Here is a 21,361-nt window from a genome sequence, read left to right on the forward strand (position 1 = left end):
ATGCAACTGTGTTCTCAAACTGCTTATCTGCAAACCTGGGCCAAGTTTAAATAGCGTTTCCAATTAGGAGAATAATTCTGTAGAAGTTCTCCTTGCTTTACAGCAAGCAGTTATTTTACAAATATTAAGGAACAGACTTTCTTTTCTACAGCTGAGGAAGTCAGTGGAAAAACACCTCGATCACAAGCTGAGTCGGTCCTGTGATTGAGAAGCTAAAAGCTTCTCACAGAAAATTGGTCACGTTTCCATCTCCGAACATACACGAGCATCCCACAGAATCAGTAGGACCTGATCTAACGTTTCACATTGGATAGAAAGCTCAGCAGCCATAGGAAGGTTTATTCAGTGGCTGTATGAGATCTGGTATCTGGGATAGAAAAGGAAATGCCATAGGTTTGAATTGTGGGAACCACATAGGAAAGATCCTGTTGAACAAAGCAAGAGGAATGTAATCTCATGGACTGTCTACCCTACAGTACAACAGACAGCCAGACATCTCAATAACAATGCCCTGAAAGCCCAACATGCACAGGGGAAAATCCCTTTGTAAAAGCTTTGTACCTTCACAGTGCCCTCTCCCACCCATTCTCCCAATTTCTAACTGATTCACCCCTACCTGAGTCCAATTTCTGTGCTCAGTATCAAAGCAAAGCTTTCTATACTCACACAGTTAGGAACTGTACCCGCTAACAGGTGCCTCAGTGAGCCAGCCATACTCACAGAGGCTCAATGCACACAGATGAATGCATCCCAGTGGCAGTACTGGGACAGCACTACTGCAGCTCAGTGCAGTCAGTGCTCCTCTGGGGCATGGCCTACTGATAGCACCAAAGTGAAGCTGGCAGGCAGCTCTGAATTCACAGCAAAGAACCATCAGAAAGCGGCTATTTTATTACTTGTAAGTAATCAACATGGGAACAAGAGCAATGATTAAGTCACAAACAGGCATAGCCTCATTGTCACCACCACATTAATACTTGACACGAATATAACAGAAATCACAATGATGTTAACATTATTCATTCTCCAACAACAAACAAAAGTGTACGGTAAGGTCAGCATTAATCTATTGAGAATGCTACAAAACTAGCCAGCCAGCGTCCTCCAAGTGCTTGCCATAAGGAAGGCTGGGATGGCTGCCTCCCCACCAGGCAGCTACACTCCTGGGTTGCATGTAGACCTTGCCTATTCCTTCCCATTTCTGCATGTAGTTCTGACATTTCCCTTTGTTTCTTAGGGGTATAGAAACACTATTTGCTAGAAAAAGTGGGGGGAGGAGGGAAAAGGAGCTACCATGCCAAGGGCCAGCCCTCACCCTCTGCATGGACATACAGGTGCAGCCTGCAAGCTCACACAAGAGGCAAAGCTGGCTCCACTGGCAGTGTGTGACATTCATCAATAACTGTGATTCAAACACTTTCCCCCCTCCCCTAACTCCCTACTGCTCGGATTTGACATACTCTGGAGCTGTACCGCTTTCAGAATGCTTTCTTTTACGTATCACTCTTCATTAGGGATGCTGCAACACAGAATGAAAGGAAATTGCTTGTGTAGAAAGGGGGCTCTTTAAATACACCCCCCTTCCACCTCCTGGTCCTCATACCGTACCTTCCTCCTTTTCCAATACATTTCCTAACGCGTGTGCTTAGCCACCTGCCTCTCAATGGGAGTCCCACAGTGACAGAAGGCTAACTTGTGTCCTGGCCCCTCTTGGTCTGAGCCACTCAGGTTAAACTTCTCAAGCCAGAACACTTTCATGGTCATAGAGAGATACACTCTCAGAAATAAATACCCCCAGTCTCTGTAGAACCAGACCAGAGGTTTTCAGTGCGAACAAAGCGGTGATCTCCATTTTTCTCCCCATCAGGTCTCTTCCCAGAGTGCCATCTGCCACGGTGCTTTCACTGTAGAGACAAGAGAAAGACATCAGCCAATCTACTGCCAGTTCTGTGAGTTCTTATGGAGAACAGCAACCTTACAGATCATTCAAGCGGGCTCTCTTTGTGTCCCAAACCCACTTGCTAAGACTTCTCTTACTCTTCATCTAGTTCACGATCTTCTGAAAGAAACCTCAACCAAAAAACCAGCCCAGAAAAGCTGGCTTGGGATTATTCCTGCTCAGCAATGTTTCTGAACAGTACGTTACTGGTGTTTCCCATAAGTACGTTTAATTATCCTTCTGTTAATTGCAGCAAAGCAAACCTATCAGTGTGGTTTTATGCTGTCAGGCTGAGTTCAGACATTCTCAGAAACCACTAAGCATGTACCACAGAAGCAATAACAAAATGGCTGTTTGCATTGCTTTCCTGGCCATCAATCTTCAGTGTCCCAGGAGCAGCTCAAACTCAGGCTACAGTTTCACAACTCTGCAGCATGAAGAAACTCACACCTCCTGCTCTGTGAGCCCATAGGTTTGAAGGACGGTGCTCTGAGGCTGCTCAGGAAACACAGAGGGAAGCCAGCTCTCCTCTCATAGTTCTTTGCTCTGACACCACAGCCTACAGACACCCCCCCCCCCTCGCTCCTACAAGGCACACACCGGTGTGGTTGTCCTGCTCAGTGGTCCCTCTTCTATCCGATGCTTGCTGGCATGCGGCAGTTCAGAACTGTCCCGGTAGTCTCGGCCCTTGGAGCTCTGCATGTCCAGCACTGCTCGGCTCTTGGAGGGCAGGGGCGGCCTGCTGAGCTGTCCTTGGACATTTGGGCCAACCTCAGATCTCAATGGCTTGACCGATTTTTTAAGTAGCGCTGAGTTTTCGGCCGATGCAGCCACCTTTGTTTTGCCCGGAGTCTTTTCACCCATATTCTTTTCTTCAGACTGGTTGGAGCAGGTGTAGGAACGAAAGCGCTGCGTGGGGACCAGGAAGGGCGGCGATGGCTGTTTGCTGGAGCTTTTGCTGCTCTCTGGCTCCTGAGACTTCGTGAGGCGAAAGCTCTGCTCAGGAAGTGGCAGCTGCTCCTTTCGCGAGGCCTTGGGGTGGTCCTGCTCTTTCTTTGGTGCCGCCTTGCCCTTAGAGGCCGTATAACCATACAGGGGGTTATCAAACATCTCCGGCTTTTGCTGTCCTTCTTCTTGAAGCAAAGGCTCTGCTGTGTTCTTCCCCAGCTCAGGTGGCCTGCAATCATCAAAGCATTGTAAAAAGGAGGCTTGTAAAGTGCAAGCGAGAGGTACTGATTGAAAGAGAAACTAAACAGGAGATGAACATGATAAAATTACACTGCACAAATGAGTAATGGGATAAAAATTAACCTTGGGGGGAGATAATAGAATTGTGCATCCTTTTTTGTTTGTTTCTTTCTTTTTTGTGGTTCTTTGACTGTTGATTGTTTAATCTCTATTATTACCATGCCAGCAGAATGCAGGTAGACATGGTGCTGTACAACATCCATGCTGGACTACAGTCTTGCCAAAGTGACACTGGGTTTTCCTCAACACAGAGATAAGATACCGAGCCAATCTGTACCTAGTGCTTCAGTGGCTCTGCAACATACACAAATCCCAGTTAAAATATTAATAACAACCTTCAGAACTGGTGGGGAGGATTTAAATGGCTGTCTGGACAGTTAACATAAAAGCTCACATCATGCTGGATCAGTACAACTAGGTCAATCTCCTGCTACCAGTGTCATGTGGTACTCTTAAGGAAGGGATAACATGCCTTGATGCACCCAAATGAATCATAGAATGCCTTAGGTTGAAAGGGACCTTTAAAATCATCCAGTCCCAACCCCTGTTGCATGCTGCTCACCCAGCTCAGGCTGCCCAGGGCCCCATTCAGCCCAGCCCTGAGCACCCTCAGGGATGGGGCACCCACATCTCTCTGGGCAGCAGTGCCAGGGCCTCACCATTCTCAGAGTAAAGAATTTCCTCCTAACACCTAACTCAGATCTCCAGTCTTTTAGTTTAAAGTCATTCCCCCCTCCCCATCCTATCACTATCAGCCCATGAAAAAATCTGGTCCCTCTCCTGCTTATAAGCTCTATCTGTAAGTAAAAAAGCACAACAAATAAGTAGCAGCTACACACTGCAGGGTGAGACAAGCACTGTGCATTCACAGCTGCATCCTTTGAGTTAAGGCTGGAAAGAGGTCACAGTTATGCAATGGGACAAGGGAGATTTTGTGGGTTTTGTATGACTTGACCTGATCTGGGAAGGCTTTCCTCTGGGCTTAAAAGTTTGTCCAACCACAGAGGGAAGCAAGCTGCTCATCTGTATAGCAGTGCGGTAGAAATGCAGGTGAAGTACTTTGCACGTGACATGCGAAGGAGCTCTCCCTGCCACCAGCAGAAAGCTCAGCTCGTCCCTTTTCTGCCCTTCTATTTCATCAGCTCTGGTTTTCTCTTCCTCTAGAGCCCTGCTTGTAGGAAATCAAACGTATACATACAGTTCTGGTTTTCCTTTCACCAAAGTCTGAGAAACTACGTTAGCATAAGTATCCGATGCCTGCACCTGTGACCTTCCCTTTATCTAATCCTAGAGATAAAAGGCTGAAAGAACGTGCTGTCCTTTGAACTATTCGAATGGATAATGAAACATCAGCTGCAGAACAACAGGAGAGAAAGGCACTACCCCAGAGCAGAAGGCAAACACTCACAGGAGGTCCTGACTCCTATTACAGATGCTTCTGTTCACTGGAGTCTGCAGAGATGGCTTTGGAGACAGAGGGGACAAGGAGGGCGATGTGGAGGATGACTCCCTCTGTCCCATGACAGAGGTGCTGTCTTTGGGCTGCTGCTCGTAGTTCCAGAGAGAGGATGGCTGGTCTGGTGATGGTACCTGCTTCAACTGGCTGGCAGCAAATGGTTGCTGAGGGAAAGCAGCCATTCCCAGGTAGTTGGGGTTGCTGATGTCTGCGGGAGTGCAGCTGCTGAAGAGAAGAAACGCTGTTAGAAAGATGCCTGCAGAAATACATGTATACTCTGTTGCTCTGCCAGCTACCCAAGAGTTAGTGTCCACTGACTGCTTTGATTCAGTACCTCCCACTGGGATTATTACTGATACTTTTGTCACTGTTGTTTCAGAATCAGAGACCAAGTGGGTGTCCTGTTCGCACCTCCCTCCCCTGGGTCACCGAGAGGAAGCAGCTGCATCGAGGCCACCTCCTCCAGCCCCGCATAGCTGCTGTGGCAGATGTTTCCATATCCAGGCTGCAGAGAGCGCTAGCACTCAGCTTCTACAGCCACATGGAGGGGCAAACAGGGCTCTTACAGGGCCCAGAGCCCAGCAGCTGCAACAGGGTGGCTTCAAGCAAGAGAGGCAGGTAACAGCGCTAGGCAGCATTGCACAGCGTAGGAAAGTGTTGCTGAAACGGTAGGAAGGAGACATTTGGCCTCTCGAGGTGGACCCATACAGACTTATAGGCAGAAGGCAGTTTGAGCACAGCATCCTGCCACAAGCTGGCAGAGGCAAAGCCGTCAGATTACCGTAACATATCCTCCTTTGCCAGGCTGTCTGGAGAAGAGGAAGCATTCCCCCTATAGCGAGCAATTGCTGCTGCCTCTTTGGCCATCAGGTGAGTAGATTTTGATTTTCTGTTGGAAATAAAAGGGCCCTTTCTAAGGTGAAGCGTAAATGCAATGCAAGGGCCCAGTATGACTGAGGCATTCTCATCTTTTGGACCTTTGGACATGGAAGCACCAGTCCAGGCCAGAGGGCCACACAGTCAGCTCACCGTGCCTATTAAATCCATTCCCACAGCAAGCCCAGCTCCATGTCTATTGCCCAACTTGTTTCCTGTGGCTGACTTATCCATTTGCCCTTTACCTGTTCAGCTGATCGCTGTCTTTGTTCAGCTCTAAGTTGTTCGTGTTCTTTGGTTTCTGCCCAGCAATTTCATCACGTTCAATCTTGACAAAATCTGTAGGAGAGAAAAGGCAGAGCCAGAGTGTCGGGCAGCTCCACAGTCTGGTTCCCCAAGTTTTCTGCAGTAGTGCTGTATTAAGGCAGAGTGTATCAGAATGACAGTGAGCTGGTTCTAAACAGGCACTGCTGTCATGTTTTCAAGTGCCTAATGCCGCATATCAAGTTTTGTTGGGATAAGAAAGTGTCTGTCCTGAAATTCAGCCAAAGGTTGTGATCCCCCAGACAGGCTCATTTAACCATCAAGAGTGCAAGTCATGAGGCTACACTGGTATTTGGAAAGAGAACAGCAGGCAGCAAGATGACCTTAAGAAAGGTTTGCCATCTTTTAGCTGAGAAACTGCTCCTTAAGAGCCACACATGCTATTTGCAGATGCTTCCCAAGGTGACAAGATCAGGGTCAGCTCTGGCACTTTACCTTATAACCACCACAAGTGGAGACAAGGTATCGCCATTCAATAGAATCAGTCCCAGTGACAGACAGGGGGCTCTCTCAGTCTGCCAAATTTTCATGAATGGTAAAACAGAAAAACACAAATGCAACTGCTGTGTCTTCCTGCAAGAGTACAGGTATACTCCTGGGAGTTAACAATTCTCACATCTCCTTGCTGACAGCAAGAGAACTGCAAGGATCATTTTCAGTTCCTTGACAGTTGTTTTTCAGGATGGAAATACTCTACAGTGAACGTTATAGAGATGATCCAGTTCCTTACCATACAGTTTCTCTCTTTGTTTTCCTTGTGATGTTTGTAACTTGATTTCACCTTGAAAGACCCCTGTTTTCTCGCCGTGGTGTGTCAGCACAGTGTGGATAGGAACTAAGGATTCTGTTGCTTCTATTCGCAGGGCAATGCAGCCTTCCCCTAGAGGATGACAAGGAATGAGCCCAAGACTGAGAGGAAAAAAGCACTGAAATCCCTTTGTCTTGTCAGTCATCTGTGCAGACAGGGCTGAGATTAGTGGGAGGGACCTGTTCTAGATCACTGTAAGGACTGTAATACCTCTTGGGAAATGGGGGTATTTCACACTTGTGTGAAGGATTTGGGCATTCCAGGCATCAGCAGGTGAATACAGGGTTCTGGGTTTCCATTACTGGTAAGGGAAACACAAGCCTGATACTGTTGTGTCAGTTAATGAGATTTCAACACACAGCCTCCTCTGGACAAGGTTTGCAGTCAATGGCTCATGGAATTTGGAAGCAAGCAGCACTGACAAGGACTTTTCTGTAGCTAAGAGAAATGTATCAAGTAAGTGCAAGTGAAACAGGATTTACATGTTGCGATTAAACCCATTTATACACACTGACTCCTGCTTTAATGCCCACGGTGTGCTTTCTTTTTAAGCCACTGGTATTTTAGGGCTGGTAAAGCTTCCACAGATTGACGGCTCTCGTTCATAGGCTTCAAATCATCATTACTTCATAAAATATTGCCCACAGTGTATTTTTGTATGTACTGAGTTCTAAATCAGAAGTCAGAGCATCATAGATGTTCAGTCGATAGGAGTTACTTCTGTTCTCTCCCACTCCTCCAGCGATTTAGGAAAATCTAAGTCGGTTTTGACTCATCCAGAACTTTAAAGCTAAGCACTTACCATAAGATTCATCACTGTCTGACGACTTTATGCTGATCAGGATGTGCTGATCTAGAAGGTATTCCGGGTCTGAAATAATTGGAGTCAGCTGCAAAGACAAGTGAATGTAGGTCACTTCAAAGGGTGATCTATGTGAACAAAGTTCTCCCTATGCCTCAGTCCCAGGTGAGCAAAATTAAGCTGGACAGACCTGTGAGGGCACCATGTAATACCCAGGCTCAGCCTCTTTGGTGATGTCTGGAGCTCTGTGGTAGGACATTAAACCTCTAGAAGTCCCCCCATGCTCCTACCCAGCATGGCAGCCTGGATTCTACAAGCAAAACACTCCCGTTGGGCTCAGCTGCGTTTTTCTCCTACAGTGAAAATTGCTCTGGGAGGAAGTGATCTGCTCTCTGATCATAGCCTGCTCCCAAAGATCTGCTTGTTACCATCACTTATTGTAGAGCCAGCAGTTCTTCTTTTGGGCTGTTCTGAAAGGTACTGACGTGTGTATTTGCGCCACATACAGCAGCTCTGGCAGTTCTACGAGCTCTTACCATGCCAGGAAAAGGAGAACGGCTCCCATCTCAGGGAAGGGACACTAAAGCACAGAACACTCCCTTTGGCCACTGATGGTATTTTTAACACAGGCCAAAAATACTTTGGTAAGTTTGCACAGAAATTAAAAAAAAAACCAACAACTTTTATCTGACAGGTTTTTTTGTTTCACTAAAAAGGCGAGCAAAAATGTCATGCTCCTGAGTGACCTGATCATGTCAGCAAAACTCTTGCTACACATAGAAGTGAGTATACTTCTATGTATAGAGGCAGGAAAGTCCTTCTTACAATCTGTTTAAGGCCGTTCTGCACTCTTACAGACTCTTTGGGTGAAAACATGACAGCAATATTTCTGAAAATGTTTACGTAAGAAAAAGATTGGGGTTGGACCTGATGGTCTCTTGAGGTCCCTTCTAAGCCCTGCAATTCTGGGATGTAATATTGCTTAGCAAAATGGAAGGCTTCTCCCTGTGCATCCTCCCCACTTACCTTTGGAAGAGCATCCACAAACTTGACCACAAGCTCCCCTTCACTTCCGTCCTCATTTTCTCCTTCCTGACTCTTTACAAAGCCTGCAAAGGGATGAGAAAAGAGTTCACCAGACATGAGACAGCAAGATACAAACCCTTTCAGATGCTGGATCTCCAAAATACCAGACATTATTTTCCCACTTGGGCACAGGTTTTAAAAGTGTTAAAGTGTTAAAACTCAATGTTTGAACTTCGGGTGAATGTTTACATTGTAAATTTACAAGTGGTCTTAATGGGGCATTGTCACATACTTCTGTTTTACAGTTAAGCTTGGAACTGAAAAGCTCAGTGCACCCATGGGCTGTAGGATAAGAACATGACAGCTCTTCCTACGCCACTCAAGATAGCACACTTTTGAAATTCTAATTTAAGATTTGCAACACACAGTTTCCATAGAAATGTATGCAAATTTTGATACAGCCAAAAAAAATAATCTTTTATGGAACTGTCTTTGACACAGCTCTCTGACATGCGACAAAGTGATGAAGCATCCACCGAAGGCACGCTGTCCCACTTAGAAGAGCAGTCCTGTGATGGGAATCACTTAAAAAAACACAGTAAGGGCATATAGGTTTGTGTTATATAAACAGCTGAGGCTCAGCTCTGCAGCACGGCAACAGGGGACAAAATACATAGCCCTGGTAGGTTCACAGTCCCAGTCATGGAGCCATCACACCCTTTTTTTCCTTTCCCTTTAATCTGATCCTCTGATTTATTCTTTTCAGACCATGAGAATGGTATTATTCTTATTAGCTGAAAGCAGATGCTTCATTTTGAAAGCACCTGATCACTTGGAGCAGGCATGGCTAAGAGACTGAGCAGTCATTTGCCAAGTAGAGCTTTTCTGTGTGCAGAAGCAGGAAAATCACAGAATCACAGAATGATGCGGGTTGTAAAGGACCTCAAGGATCACATTTCTCTTCAAGGAAGAGATGATCAGGTTGCCAGACAAGATGGAAGAAATGGCAAAAGGTCTTAAGCATGGATTACAGGTGTTAGTATGATGGGAGTATAGGATAACTTGCAGAATACAACACATCTCTAGCACATCCTTCTTTTTTTTGCCTTGGCTTGCACAGCTGTTTGTTCAGATCAAAACTAGAGGAAGGGAAATCAATCCAAGCAGGCATGTCACTGACAGAGGGAATAAGGATGGGCAAAGCCTTACTTTCTAAGCAGCTAGAGTGGAACTCAATGTAGAACTTGGTCTGAGACTTGGTCTTCAGAGTAGCGAAGCAGTGCAGGAACTCTATCTCCCCTTGGGTGTTCATGTACTTGGAGTCTAGGAAAGAGGAGAGGAATAAGTACATGTGTGACAGGAGATAGAGAGAGGGCATTTCTGAGTGTACTCTGAAGGAATCAGCTTTTTCTTTCAACACACACAATGACACGCTGTGTTTCATATCCATAAAGACCTGTGTGCAAGGCAGCACAGCACGCGTGCCCTCACTGACTAACCCTTCTTGGGCACAAACTGCGATGTCACACCCACCTCAAAGGTGGCAAAGACGGGGCTGTGGTCACTGGTGGTGATGTCGGTGGTGCAGCCTGTGAACAGCAAAAGGAGATGGTCACTGCCCTGCGCTTTGCCCCTCTGGGATCATTGCAGTGGCAATGCTGCTTGGTAATGTTCCAGAACATGTCAGTAGTGCTGTGCTATCTGCCTCTAGTCTAAGGTATTTATACATAATCTCATGTTAGTGTATAGGAACGCAATGCTTTTGTCAAAATACACGAAGATCTGGTGAATAGACAAAACTTTGCTGTATCATTTTGCAAGCAGCTGACAATGCAGGTCTCCCTAGAACAGAAAGCACCCGTAGTGCTCTTGGTTACATCTGCGAGGTTCACGGCTCTGAAATCACACAGGAACACACAGCTGTTACAGCCCGAGATTAGCAGTGGGGTCAGCAATGTCTAGGCACTGCCTAAGCACATTCCCAGTTCCAGCAAGCCCAGCTCATTGAGCAGAACATGGAACAGCCAGATGCCGTCCTTCCAGAGGTGCTTATTTAACATCACATTGCATCAGCAGAGGCTGTGTGATCAGATCAGCCTAGCTCACCCCCTAGGAGATGCCTACAGCCCTCATTCCAACCCCAATCAACAACTTCATACCCACATCAGAAGCTTCATATCCACATACTTAGAACTGCATACAGTCAATGACATTTCAGGAACTAGTATCTAGGTCTTAATTAAACTAAACTGCGTGTTTCCCTCTTCCCTACAGCAGACTTTTCTGAAGCTCTCTGCAAGAAAGGGAACAGGCAAGTGCTTGGTACCATGCAGTCCTTCAGGACTGAGAACTGATAGAAGTTTGCAGCTCCAGCTCTGCAGGCTGGGCAAAGGGTCTGTCCTGCTGGCACCACCCAGTAAGGAGCTCCTGGTGGCAACCACACACAATAAGTGCAGTTGTTGTTGCCAAGAAATAAGTGGAGTAAAGGGATCTGACAATGCAGCCTAAAGCCGGACAACGGCAGCTGTGTGAGTGGCATTTCTGCATATAAAAGTATATCAGAATTAATTCTTAACTTTGTACAGTTACAGGCAAAGAGGTTTGGCTCCAGTCTGCCTGGTTTAACACCAGGTCCCTCTGTGCTGAGTGCCTGGCAGCGCTGGGAGATTCCTACAGACTCTGCTCTGAATCATTTCCGTTTCAGACTGATGGCTTTGCTATCTACAAGCTGTTATCTACCCACCATAGGACTGACACACAACGTGAACCATGGGGTACGATTTCCAGAGCACTCGATCACACCAGGATGGCAAATTGTACTTCATCTGCAAAAAAAACCACACCAAGGGAGAACTGATGTCAAGAAGAAGTGACAGGACATTTGCACAAAAGAAAAGAAATTCACTTGCCCAAAATCTAAAGATTTGTGTCAGATCTTATTGTCTGCATTGGCCTTTCAAAAAGATCTGAGCACGGTAAATGGAAAGACTGGTTTAGGTCACTTTGTTCAGTAGGGGTTACTTTCTCAGCTCTGCTGTATATTTCAGAAGGGAAACCAGATTTCACCTACCCCTGTTGCTTTCTGCTTGGTGTAAGCATACTTCTCTCGCGTCCCTCTTTCAAAACGGTAGGTGGGAGCAAAAGTAATCTCTTCTTCCTCTAAAACAGAGAGACAGCTGCGTTACAGCCCAGCCTATTGGGAACCCCCACGGGGCAGGGCAGGCTGTGTGCCCCGCATTGGATCCAGCTGAGGAAGGTGCTGGGAATGGGAGAGGAGCCTGCTGCTGAACCACAGCCTTACCAAACTGCAGGAACACCTTGTGGTCCTTTCTCTCTATGAGAAGCTGGTCAAAAGCCAGCAGCTCCGGATATTGCTGCTGCCTGATCTTCTGGATAATATTCTCTGCTTCCTGTTAACAGGGAAACAGCAGAGCTGCAGATGATGCAAGACCTTCTTTGAAATACTCCCTCACGGGTAAGCCAGCAAATGCTCCTGAGCAGTTTCACGGGGCTGTACAGCTCATCACCTCCCCACTTTCCATTTACTGGAAGGCCCCAACCTTTGCTATGTGGCTGAGCATTTCTCCGTCAAAACTGGCATTAAAACGTTCACGTATCCACTGCTCAAGTAAGTGCATGCACAAACACACCGACTGTCAGCTTCACACCAGCACTGAGCTTGTTGTCTCCTGCTCACTGAAGCCTAACCAGTGTATAGTAAGGCTAACCTGTTTCTGAGGCCCTGTTATGAACCACTTAAAGCTAATCCTACAGAGCACAAAGGCAACCTCTGCATCCAGCCCTCCAGACACAGATGCTCATACACATGGGGAATGGAATGGTGGAGGTCTGTGGAAGCAAAACTGAAGCAGCAGTGTGAGTGGCATTCCTGGGACACCTGGGGTCCATTCATCCTTGGAGAGGACAAAGGGGATTTCCTTACTCTTCCTAACTGGTGTCACACCGTACCTAGGGAATCCCTTCTGCCTCCCCTCTTTCTGCCACTTTTTATGCCACGTTGCTCTAGATTAGAAAAAAGAGAGTGCTTCTATAGCAACGTCATGTTTTGTCTCCGCAGGGATCCGTGCAGTCCCTAACCGTTGGGGGCTGCTCCACGCGGTAGTTCAGGTCTCCCAGCCAGAAGAGATGAGTAAAGCGATGAGTGATGTTAAACGGACTCAGTTTCTTATCTCCCAGCGTCAGGAAGCGCAGGATGCTCGTGTAGTTCTGGTTGCGTCTGTCGAGACAAGAAACATCTGCCTGACATCCTAAATTGCCATGCAATTTCTAAACGCCTGGGCTGGCAGAGACTGTTGCTTTGCCAGGCAGAAACTGATCTGGCTCAACATACAGAGAAGAGCAGCTCTGAAGTGGAGCACTTTTCATCCCTCTTTTACTCTGCACCCTGGGGACAGGAGAGCTGGGGGACAGGAGGGCAGGGGCACATCCCGACTGCTCTGTCCTGGGTGTCAGACTGTTTCCAGATGAATCAAAAGGGTCAAAAGCTGTTCCAAAGCCACCTTTGCTGCCCCCTGGGGTTGTGCTTTTTTGAGCTGCATGCCCTAAAAAACCCACCATTAGACTGTTGCTTTCAGCAGCAAACAAACAGCTTGAATTTGGCAGCTATTCCAGGCACTGGGGAACTCTTTCATAGAAGTTAACTCCATTGCTGGAAGATCCAGAGCAGAGATCCCTTGCCATATGCTTTCTGGGTCCTGCACCAGTAAAGATGGCACAACCAACATCTTCATTTCAGTTCCTCTTTGCTTTCAAGACCATTCCTTCTATCTGCTCCAGCTCTTCCCAGCATGGGCACTGAACTCTCACCGATGTCAAGATCTCTGCCTTCCAGCTCTCTGCTGCACAGAGCATAGACTATGGAGATTCATTTCACAGCTCAGCTCAGGGAATTAGCCACCATGGAGATAATTCCCTGTATTCCTCACAGCACATTCACCCTAACAGGATCTTTCTCAGCTGTGCCCCAGGGTGCAGCGCAGCTCCTGTACTCGCAGGACTTTCTACAGTGAGGAAACAGCAGCCCTTCAGCGCATGATTCCTGGATGGGAATGGCCTTCCTACACTTAATGCATTTTTAGGTCCAGAAGGCTGGCCTGCAGCTCTCTGGTGGGCCCTCCTTCATGGCTCAGACAGTTTCACCCAACATCCATGGACATACTTTACCTGTGTTTCTTTTCACTTCCTGAAGTCAAATGGCTGTTAACAAACCCAAAGGAGGTTCCATTAAACATGAACGACACCCCCACAGCTCCTTTGTTACCTGGAAAAAGATAAGTCAAAAATGTCAAGAAATCAATCCACCTCCGGACTGCGCCTAGCAAAGATAAAGAAACACCGAGCGCATCTTGAGTGAAGGATGGAGAAATCAGTTGACTTAATCAGCACAGAAGGAATCAGTAGTTGCTGCATACAGCGTGGTAACAAATCTTCTGGAGGACATGAAAGAACATCAGTTGAAGTGAAAGAAGTGCCATTTCTTGTGAAACCCAAAAAGAAGCAATAGTGTGGCCACAGGCATTTGCTGGGAATATAGAAGCTAGAGTATACACACAAATGTTTCCTCTCTTACAACGTAAGATACAACCAGTGTTCTGTCTCAAGGATGGGACTGGCACAGACTGAGCTGGTGTCAGCCCTTTGGGTTAGCTGGGTCTGCTCCTTACCCAGCGTGTTGGCAATGCCTGTCTTCACGTTGTCTGTGCAGATATGGCTGATCCGGTTCTCATGTTCTGGCTTGGCCAGTACGACAATCCTGATATTCCAGAGGGTATGGATTGCTATCTGCAGGGATGGGAAGGTCAGAGGTTACATTTCTGCACAGACCTTCAAGCTGGGCTGTAGCTGCAGCTTTCTTGACTTCTCCTCTAGCACTTTCCTGCAAAGATTTTCTTCCAGTGCTTGGAATCTGTCACTCAGTTATTTAATCAAAGGTGGGAGGAAGGGCCTAGCTATTTTCTACTGCTATTTTCTAGTTAGTCTTTGAATTGCTCTGCTTGCACAAAATACAGTTTCCCAATCACCATGACAGTTATAAGTAAAAGCCACGCTCTCCTTTGGCCTTCCAAATATGTTTAGATGTGTTCTTAACATTTCTGACATTAAGAAATGTCCAAGCCTGCTCTCAGTAAGGCTCAGGGTTTGTGTTAGTTGGGTTCTTTTTCAATGACGGTGCCTATGTGCTGTCACATCCTGGTCTGGAAGTGCAACAGCCATGGGGGAGATCTGGGCTACAGCTGGCTCTGAAAGTGTTAGACTCCTTCCTTGTGAAAGCCAAAACACCACCACCATTTGACTCCAGAGCTCAGCAGCTGCCCCTTGTTGGCATGCAGGAGGCAGGGCAGCTGCAGGCAGGGTGCTTTGGTCAGAGGGGCACTCTATGGAGCAACACGTCCTTTAGCCAGCTCCAGGAGAGGATGCTGTGGAGTCCACAGGCAGATTCTGTTTGCTCTCCCTTAGCCAAATGTGATGACAATAAGGGGAGGGAAGGGGAGGAAGCGTAGGCAAAATGCTATTTATTCTTCTGTCTCTTTTATTGGCACAACATGTGCTCTCCTTGTATGCCTGAGCTATGTGCAATGACTAGAATAACTCCTCACCACTTTGAAGCTGATGCTGGTGATTTCCTGCAGGGATTGCCTCAGGGTCTCCAGCCATTCCTTCTCTCCTTGGGGATCCTCCTGAGTGCCAATGACGTAGATGTCATGAGGAATGTAGTCAGCGGTGTCATCCCGGGTCTTCCCCTGCCCCTTGGACAGAAACCAGGAGGTGATCTTCTTTGGGGGAGGAGCAGCGCCTTTTATTAACAGATCAAACACCGGAGTTAGTCAGTGTATGTTCAGACAAACCCAGGTCAGAAAAAACTCAGTAATACACACAAAGAGATAGAAAGTATAAGCTTCCCATTCACTTTGTCCAGTACCAGTTTCCTGTCAGCCAGGGCAGAATGTTCTAAGGTGATGAAGATGTCAAAGCCACCTGACGCAGCGATAAGGAGAGGCTCTGCTTTGACCACCTTCCTTGTTTCATTAGCTTACCAAGGCCAAGGTTAGCTGAGCATAAGGGCTGGGGGCTGCTCTCCTGGCCTCCCTTCACCTTACCCATGTGAATGAGCTCTAACAGCTGAGCTCACAGCACTGAAAAGCATTCTTTTCCACAGATGGGAAAAACAACTCCAATTCCACTGTCCTCACCTACACCCCACTCCTGTTCTCTGAATATCACAGATGCTCTGCTTGCTTTCGAGGCTTTACACAAGCAGTCCCTTGTCAGGTGCCATGCAGTTATTGGATGTGCTCCTGGCCTTTTGATGGGACAGATAACGGTGTGGACTGATGCACCAGCTTTGTGCAAGCCACGATTTCCTACCACTGGAGGAATCCTTCAGTACCCATCAGGGCCAGCTTTATGGTTGTGTGACTGGAACCATGGAAAGTATCAAACCACACACAAGAATAAGCCTAGAGATAAGCTTCCTCTCCTTCTGTCTCACTGGAAGACCCGGGCATACGGATCTGCTACTGAACACAGTACATGGGTCTGTCGTGGCAGGAGAGCACAACACATTGTGATAGAGGTCTGAAGGAATGCCTAAGTCAGAAGGGAGCCCATACCCATATTCCAGGTCCCAATGAAGACAGTGATCATATCAGGCTCTGGTTGCTCAGAGTGCTTATTCTTCATCTGCTGCAGAAGCTGACAGAACCCTTCTCTCTTCTAGACAGGGAGGAGCAGAGACAATTAATGGGATGCGTAACTCCAAGAAAAAAACAGCTGGACCAGGAAACTCCCAGCACACTTGGAGGCAGATTAGCTCCCCACCATCCTGAAACCTTCAAAGAGGCTCTCCTTCCTGTGGCACTTTTTTAGGTTCTTAGCTTGTTCATTACTTTAATGAGTGCTGAGCCAGCCAGAAGGAAGCCTAGGCTTCCCTCTTGTTTGCTTTTAGAAACCTTACTGCAGCTGCAGAAAGGCAGACCCTTCTTTGCTGCTCTCACTGCTTGCCGATTGCCTGTTCTGCTCCTGTCTCACTGACATCACCAAGGCATGTCTGCCCTCTCCGCTATCTCCCTGGACAGTGTCCATTTTCCCATTTTCTGTGTGTGTCCAGAACAAAGAAATTTCATTTTTGCCAAGCCAATTACATCCTTCAGCAGTTTCTTTTACTGATAAAGAATGCCCTTTGTACCTTCCCCTCCCTACCCCCCTAGACCTGATCCAGGCTGGCAAGAAAGAAACACAGTGTATTTACCTTGGAATCAGAAAAAACATATTCCTTCCGCTGTGTTTTTTCTTTTTCTGTTTCCAGCACGATGACCAATTTGGTCGGGACCTTCTGAGACTTGATAAGCTGCAAGACTAAACAGAGACTGGGTGGCATGAGCTGTGATCGCTGAAGCTAGAATCCCACCAAAACTAAGACTCAGACCCAGACTTGGGACTTACATGGTCTTTTATGTGTAGGGCTGACTTTGTCCTGCCTAACTCCACTTTAATGTTGCTTAACCCTATTCCCTATAGGAACAGACCTTGCCCTTGAAGCAGAGGCACCAGATTCCTCCTGCCTGGAGCTCTCATCCATACTGAGCCCTGTAGATCTGATGTGATGCCTTGCCTTCCTGCAGACAATCTCTCTTCCTACTTATATTCTTTCTCCATCTGGCAATGAGGAGGTAGAATCCCATCTGATGGTAAAGGTGAATAATCCCCATCTAAAATAGCAACTAGGTAATTATGAACACGAGCTAGAGAAAACCGCACATGAAAGCTAATCTTTTCAGTCACTGCCAGCAACAGAGAGATTTTATACAGAGGAGAGAGCCCAAGGGCATAGTTTTCTGTTTGATAAATCCTACTGGTTTTGGCAATGCCGTTCAGGGAAGAGTGGGGTATGACGAAAAAAAATCAATAGGAATCTTCAAAGAGCTGTCTGCCTAGAAACATCAGAGGCAAAGGGAAGTTGTTTGACTTGGGCCTTCACAGGCCAAACTCGTATTGCTCATTGGTAAAGTTATTGATTCATATATAAAAACAACAATCAAGGGAAGCGTCACTGTGCTGTGGTACTGAGACTGAGTATCTGGCTTTCTACCATCAAAAATCATCACAGGAGTCAACACATTCATACAGCGTGTTTCTTTTCAGCAATACTGCTTTTTGGTAGAAAACTGTTCTATCACAACCAGCTCTACGGGTAATCAATAGCCCATCAAAACCTGCTCTTGCTGTCTTCTTTTGGACCAGGAGGCCAGGCAGATTGCCCTTAAAAACAGTCTGTGAAAGCTGGTTAAGCCAGTATTGAGTCCCTGCTGTCTGCAGGATGGGCAGCCTGGTGTGCCTGGGGCTCACACAGCACCCAGGGCCAGGCAGACATTCCTATCTTCTCACCCATCCTCCATCATCCATGGGACCGAGCATCTGGTCCCACATTTGTGACCTTAAGTATCTTACTTTTCTTATGAGTATAAAATTTGTCTTCTGGGCCATCCTTAGCTCTCTTGATAATCAGTTTTCCCATTTCCACGTCAACCTTGAGATGTATTTTTGAGAAAATTCCCAGAGAATCGGCTTTCACCTATCAGAAAACAGAGATATCTGTCAAAAGCAATGCTGTGCACTCCAGTCACATGTATTACAAAATGCTACATTTGCCTGAATTCATAGACAAGCACATCATTATGCCAATCCCACCTGTTATCTCTTAAGCATTCACATGGCACAAATAGGAATATCTGCGTTATCTCTGAAGCAGCATGGTACAGAACTGAGAGACTGATATAAATCCACATGATTGCCTCTCTGCCTTCTGGTCAGCATTGTTAAAGAATGTTTACCTCAAAAGTCACAGGGGGGATGAGGGAACGGCGGTGTGTTGAATCAGGACCTTCGATCAACAGTGTTTTCACCTGGAAAAGAACCTGTGTGTACTGAGTTGTGCACTACCCCGAGAGTAAGAAACTCAGCAGAGGAATCTTACTGTGGCAGAGGATGGCACTGATGATGAGCCAGAGACACATAGGACATGTAAATAGAGGCAACAGATGACATGAAAATAGTGTAAAATAGCTCTGAAAACTCTTACCTTTTCCTCAATGGAAGACAGCAATGAGATCAGCTGATTGAGTTTCAGTACAATATTGACTGGACTGGCTTCACCAAGCATCTGATAACCACAACACAGAAACAAAAAGAGAGGGATGTATAATTACCAAACCCACAGAGCATCACCTGGAAGACTCTCATCTGTAATGAGCAGCATGAAAGCAGTGCATTTGGCTGAACATCCAGATGTATGGCAGGACTGAAGGGCAAATCTGCAAACCTAATCTATAGGCTACAAGTATGGAAATGCAAGGGAGTCAGCTGGGAGACTGGTTTGCATGACCAGGTGCAGGGCTCAGTCCTGGACTTCTGTATTTCTGGGCCACTGGTGAGGAGAGCAGAGTCACAGGACTTAGGTGGGGTTTGGGTATGATTGATCTGGCAGTCAAACACCGTGGAGTGCAGTGTATGGAAAGATAAAGGTGCAGTCATAGCCCACAGACTGAGGGAGGATATGGGGACAGAAGTCCTCAGGCAGTTAGCTGCATTTTCCTCTGGGGCAGGAAGGTAGAGGAGACTATGGAGTAAAGCGAAACTGTGGGGTGTAACTCACTGTGTGCCCTCTGCATTGCAGCCATCATGAGGCTACAGATAACACAGGCTGTAACTCATCACCTGCAACCCACCAAAGCGTTGCTGGGAAATCAGAGCCCTCCCTTTCCCTGTGGGGCAAATGCCTGTACGCCTCTGTTCTCATCTCCCAGCTTCCAGCCAGCTTACCTGTGAGCGCTGATGGATGCCAGGGTGCAGCTGCTGCTCAAACACCTTCTGGATGGACTCCAGAGATGGGAGGGTCCGCGAGGCTTCACTGGGAACAGAGAGGTGGCAGAGGCCAAAGGCTGCGGTCAGGTCTCCAGCTCAGTTAGCACCAGCTTCTTTGCACAGAACAGCACAGGCACACACACGCTCACACCAGGGCTGCTCTCAGCAGCTGCCAGACTCCTGTCCCCCCAGCTCACTGCCTGCTCCACCGGTGGGATGGGTGATGAGTGCCTTTCTCAGCTGCCCCAGTGATACTGCCCATAAAGGCCAATTGGACTGAGGCATTCAACTCTGCCTTGCCATAGCAGGGTGTGGGCCATTCCTCTGGTTTAACTGCAGAGATAGAAACTTCTCACATCTCTGTGGGAAGATGTCCCAGTCTGGGCCAAACCAGAGGACAACCAGCATCCTACACAAGAACATCAAATGATATTTCCACTCCAAAACCCCAAAGCCCAGCACAGTTTGGAGCCCATGGATGTCCCAGCAGTAGAAGCTTGGTGTAGCAGGGTCCTTGCAGAGGACACTGGCAAAGAGGAAACTAATTTTTTTCATATTTTTCAGCTCACGTGACACAGAGAGGCCGGGCACAGGAACCTCTCATGGGTTACAGTGAGATTCCTCCAGCATTTCCCAGCTGCATCCCACAGGATGCTCGTTTGACAAAGTGCTGTTGTATGAACTTGGCACAGGAGCTGCGGTCCGATCGTGACAAGACTTATCACGGAAAGAGCACGCAGGGAGTGCAGGTCAAAAGGAAGGGGATGGTGGGAGCAGTGCTGGGATGCCTTCACCAGGCCCAGTCAACTGTGGATATTAATGATTTCCCTCACTTTCCTAAGTCTGCATAGACCGGATTTTACTCCGTGTTTGTTGGGGAAAGTGCTCCAAAGTGAAAGTACATCTGCCTGCCTGCAGATTAGATATGATTAATTGCCTATTAAGCACTCGACTTCGAAATTTCAGTGAGAAAGACTTTGCCACAGGGCAGAAAGAAGACACATTTAGGAATGTGAATCTGCTAACATTAGTCCTGTAATGCCAATATCCAGCTTTGGATCGGCTAGAGCTGATGGCACTGCCAATGGCTCTGGCTATAAACCACAATTCCCATTGATTTCTGTGGCCACCTGAGTCAGGCTCACAAGGAAGCAGGCAGTTTGCTGGGGAGTTAGGTTAAGTTAAGTTTGAAAAGAAAGACAGGATACATCCTGTGACCCAGAGGTCAGGGCATAGGGCCCATCTCTCAAAAACAGAGCAGCAGTCACTCAAACCTGTTCAGCACAGATTTCTCATGGGAAAACTGCCCTCTGTTTACTGTACAGCACGGTGCTTCGCATGGGTGTCAGGCTGGGGGAAGAACCTCTTGCAGGCGTTCAAACTTAAAACCACAGCGTGGTTTGAATGGCACTTTTGTTTTCTACTCTTGATATTGTAAAGGAAATACACGTCATCATCTTTATTGAGGTGCCAGCAGCCCTTCTGTCCACATAACTGTACCAATGCTGGTACGACAAGTGCCCGAAAAGCTGCCTTAAATGCTCCATGTGGACAATACCCAGTGAGTAAGGATAAATAGATCCCTGGTCTGCCACAGCTTGGCTGTGTTTTACATGCTGGGCCCTGGGGAGGTGCAAGAGATCAGAATACAGCACTGACCAAAAAAAAAGAGAAAAGATTTACAGCAAATCAGCCTGGCTCAGCAGCACCAGGAAATGGAAAGCAGCTTAAACTTCAGAGAAAATTGTTGGGTGCTCTTTTTTTCAACCTCGCCCCAGATATTGTGAATATAATGAAACTGAATGTGATCAAGAGGACACAGCCCAGTGATATAGTGATTACAAATACCTCCAGCTGCAATCCCTGGTGAAACCAAATTCAGGTAATGGCACCGATTGAATGGCAGTTCTGATGAGGGAAGGAACATAAAACCCCAGCCAACCTCAGAGATTCTGCAGAACGCAGTAAGACACCCAAGCACAACAACTGGACAACTCAAGC

General features: G+C 47.1%; 1 protein-coding gene across 1 annotated transcript in view; it reads right to left on the reverse strand.

The window, feature by feature from the left end:
* Positions 1-850: 850 nt before the first annotated feature.
* Positions 851-21,361, reverse strand: part of INPP5D (inositol polyphosphate-5-phosphatase D) — a 43,316-nt gene continuing 22,805 nt past the window's right edge. Inside the window, exons 6-28 of the mRNA XM_032446452.1 lie at positions 19,319-19,406; positions 18,579-18,659; positions 18,331-18,402; positions 17,948-18,071; positions 16,749-16,855; positions 16,111-16,213; positions 15,097-15,293; positions 14,164-14,281; positions 13,664-13,760; positions 12,578-12,716; positions 11,781-11,889; positions 11,550-11,638; positions 11,223-11,304; positions 9,979-10,068; positions 9,689-9,802; positions 8,480-8,562; positions 7,454-7,541; positions 6,574-6,723; positions 5,765-5,858; positions 5,425-5,532; positions 4,596-4,868; positions 2,540-3,116; positions 851-1,904 (exon numbers count right to left, since the gene is read on the reverse strand). Coding sequence (XP_032302343.1) covers positions 1,902-1,904; positions 2,540-3,116; positions 4,596-4,868; positions 5,425-5,532; positions 5,765-5,858; positions 6,574-6,723; positions 7,454-7,541; positions 8,480-8,562; positions 9,689-9,802; positions 9,979-10,068; positions 11,223-11,304; positions 11,550-11,638; positions 11,781-11,889; positions 12,578-12,716; positions 13,664-13,760; positions 14,164-14,281; positions 15,097-15,293; positions 16,111-16,213; positions 16,749-16,855; positions 17,948-18,071; positions 18,331-18,402; positions 18,579-18,659; positions 19,319-19,406 — 2,986 coding nt within the window. The 3' untranslated portion in view covers positions 851-1,901. The remainder of the gene's footprint in view (positions 1,905-2,539; positions 3,117-4,595; positions 4,869-5,424; positions 5,533-5,764; positions 5,859-6,573; positions 6,724-7,453; positions 7,542-8,479; positions 8,563-9,688; positions 9,803-9,978; positions 10,069-11,222; positions 11,305-11,549; positions 11,639-11,780; positions 11,890-12,577; positions 12,717-13,663; positions 13,761-14,163; positions 14,282-15,096; positions 15,294-16,110; positions 16,214-16,748; positions 16,856-17,947; positions 18,072-18,330; positions 18,403-18,578; positions 18,660-19,318; positions 19,407-21,361) is intronic.

The sequence above is a fragment of the Coturnix japonica genome, chromosome 9, assembly GCF_001577835.2.
Source record: "Coturnix japonica isolate 7356 chromosome 9, Coturnix japonica 2.1, whole genome shotgun sequence".
NCBI classification, from domain to species: Eukaryota; Metazoa; Chordata; class Aves; order Galliformes; family Phasianidae; genus Coturnix; species Coturnix japonica.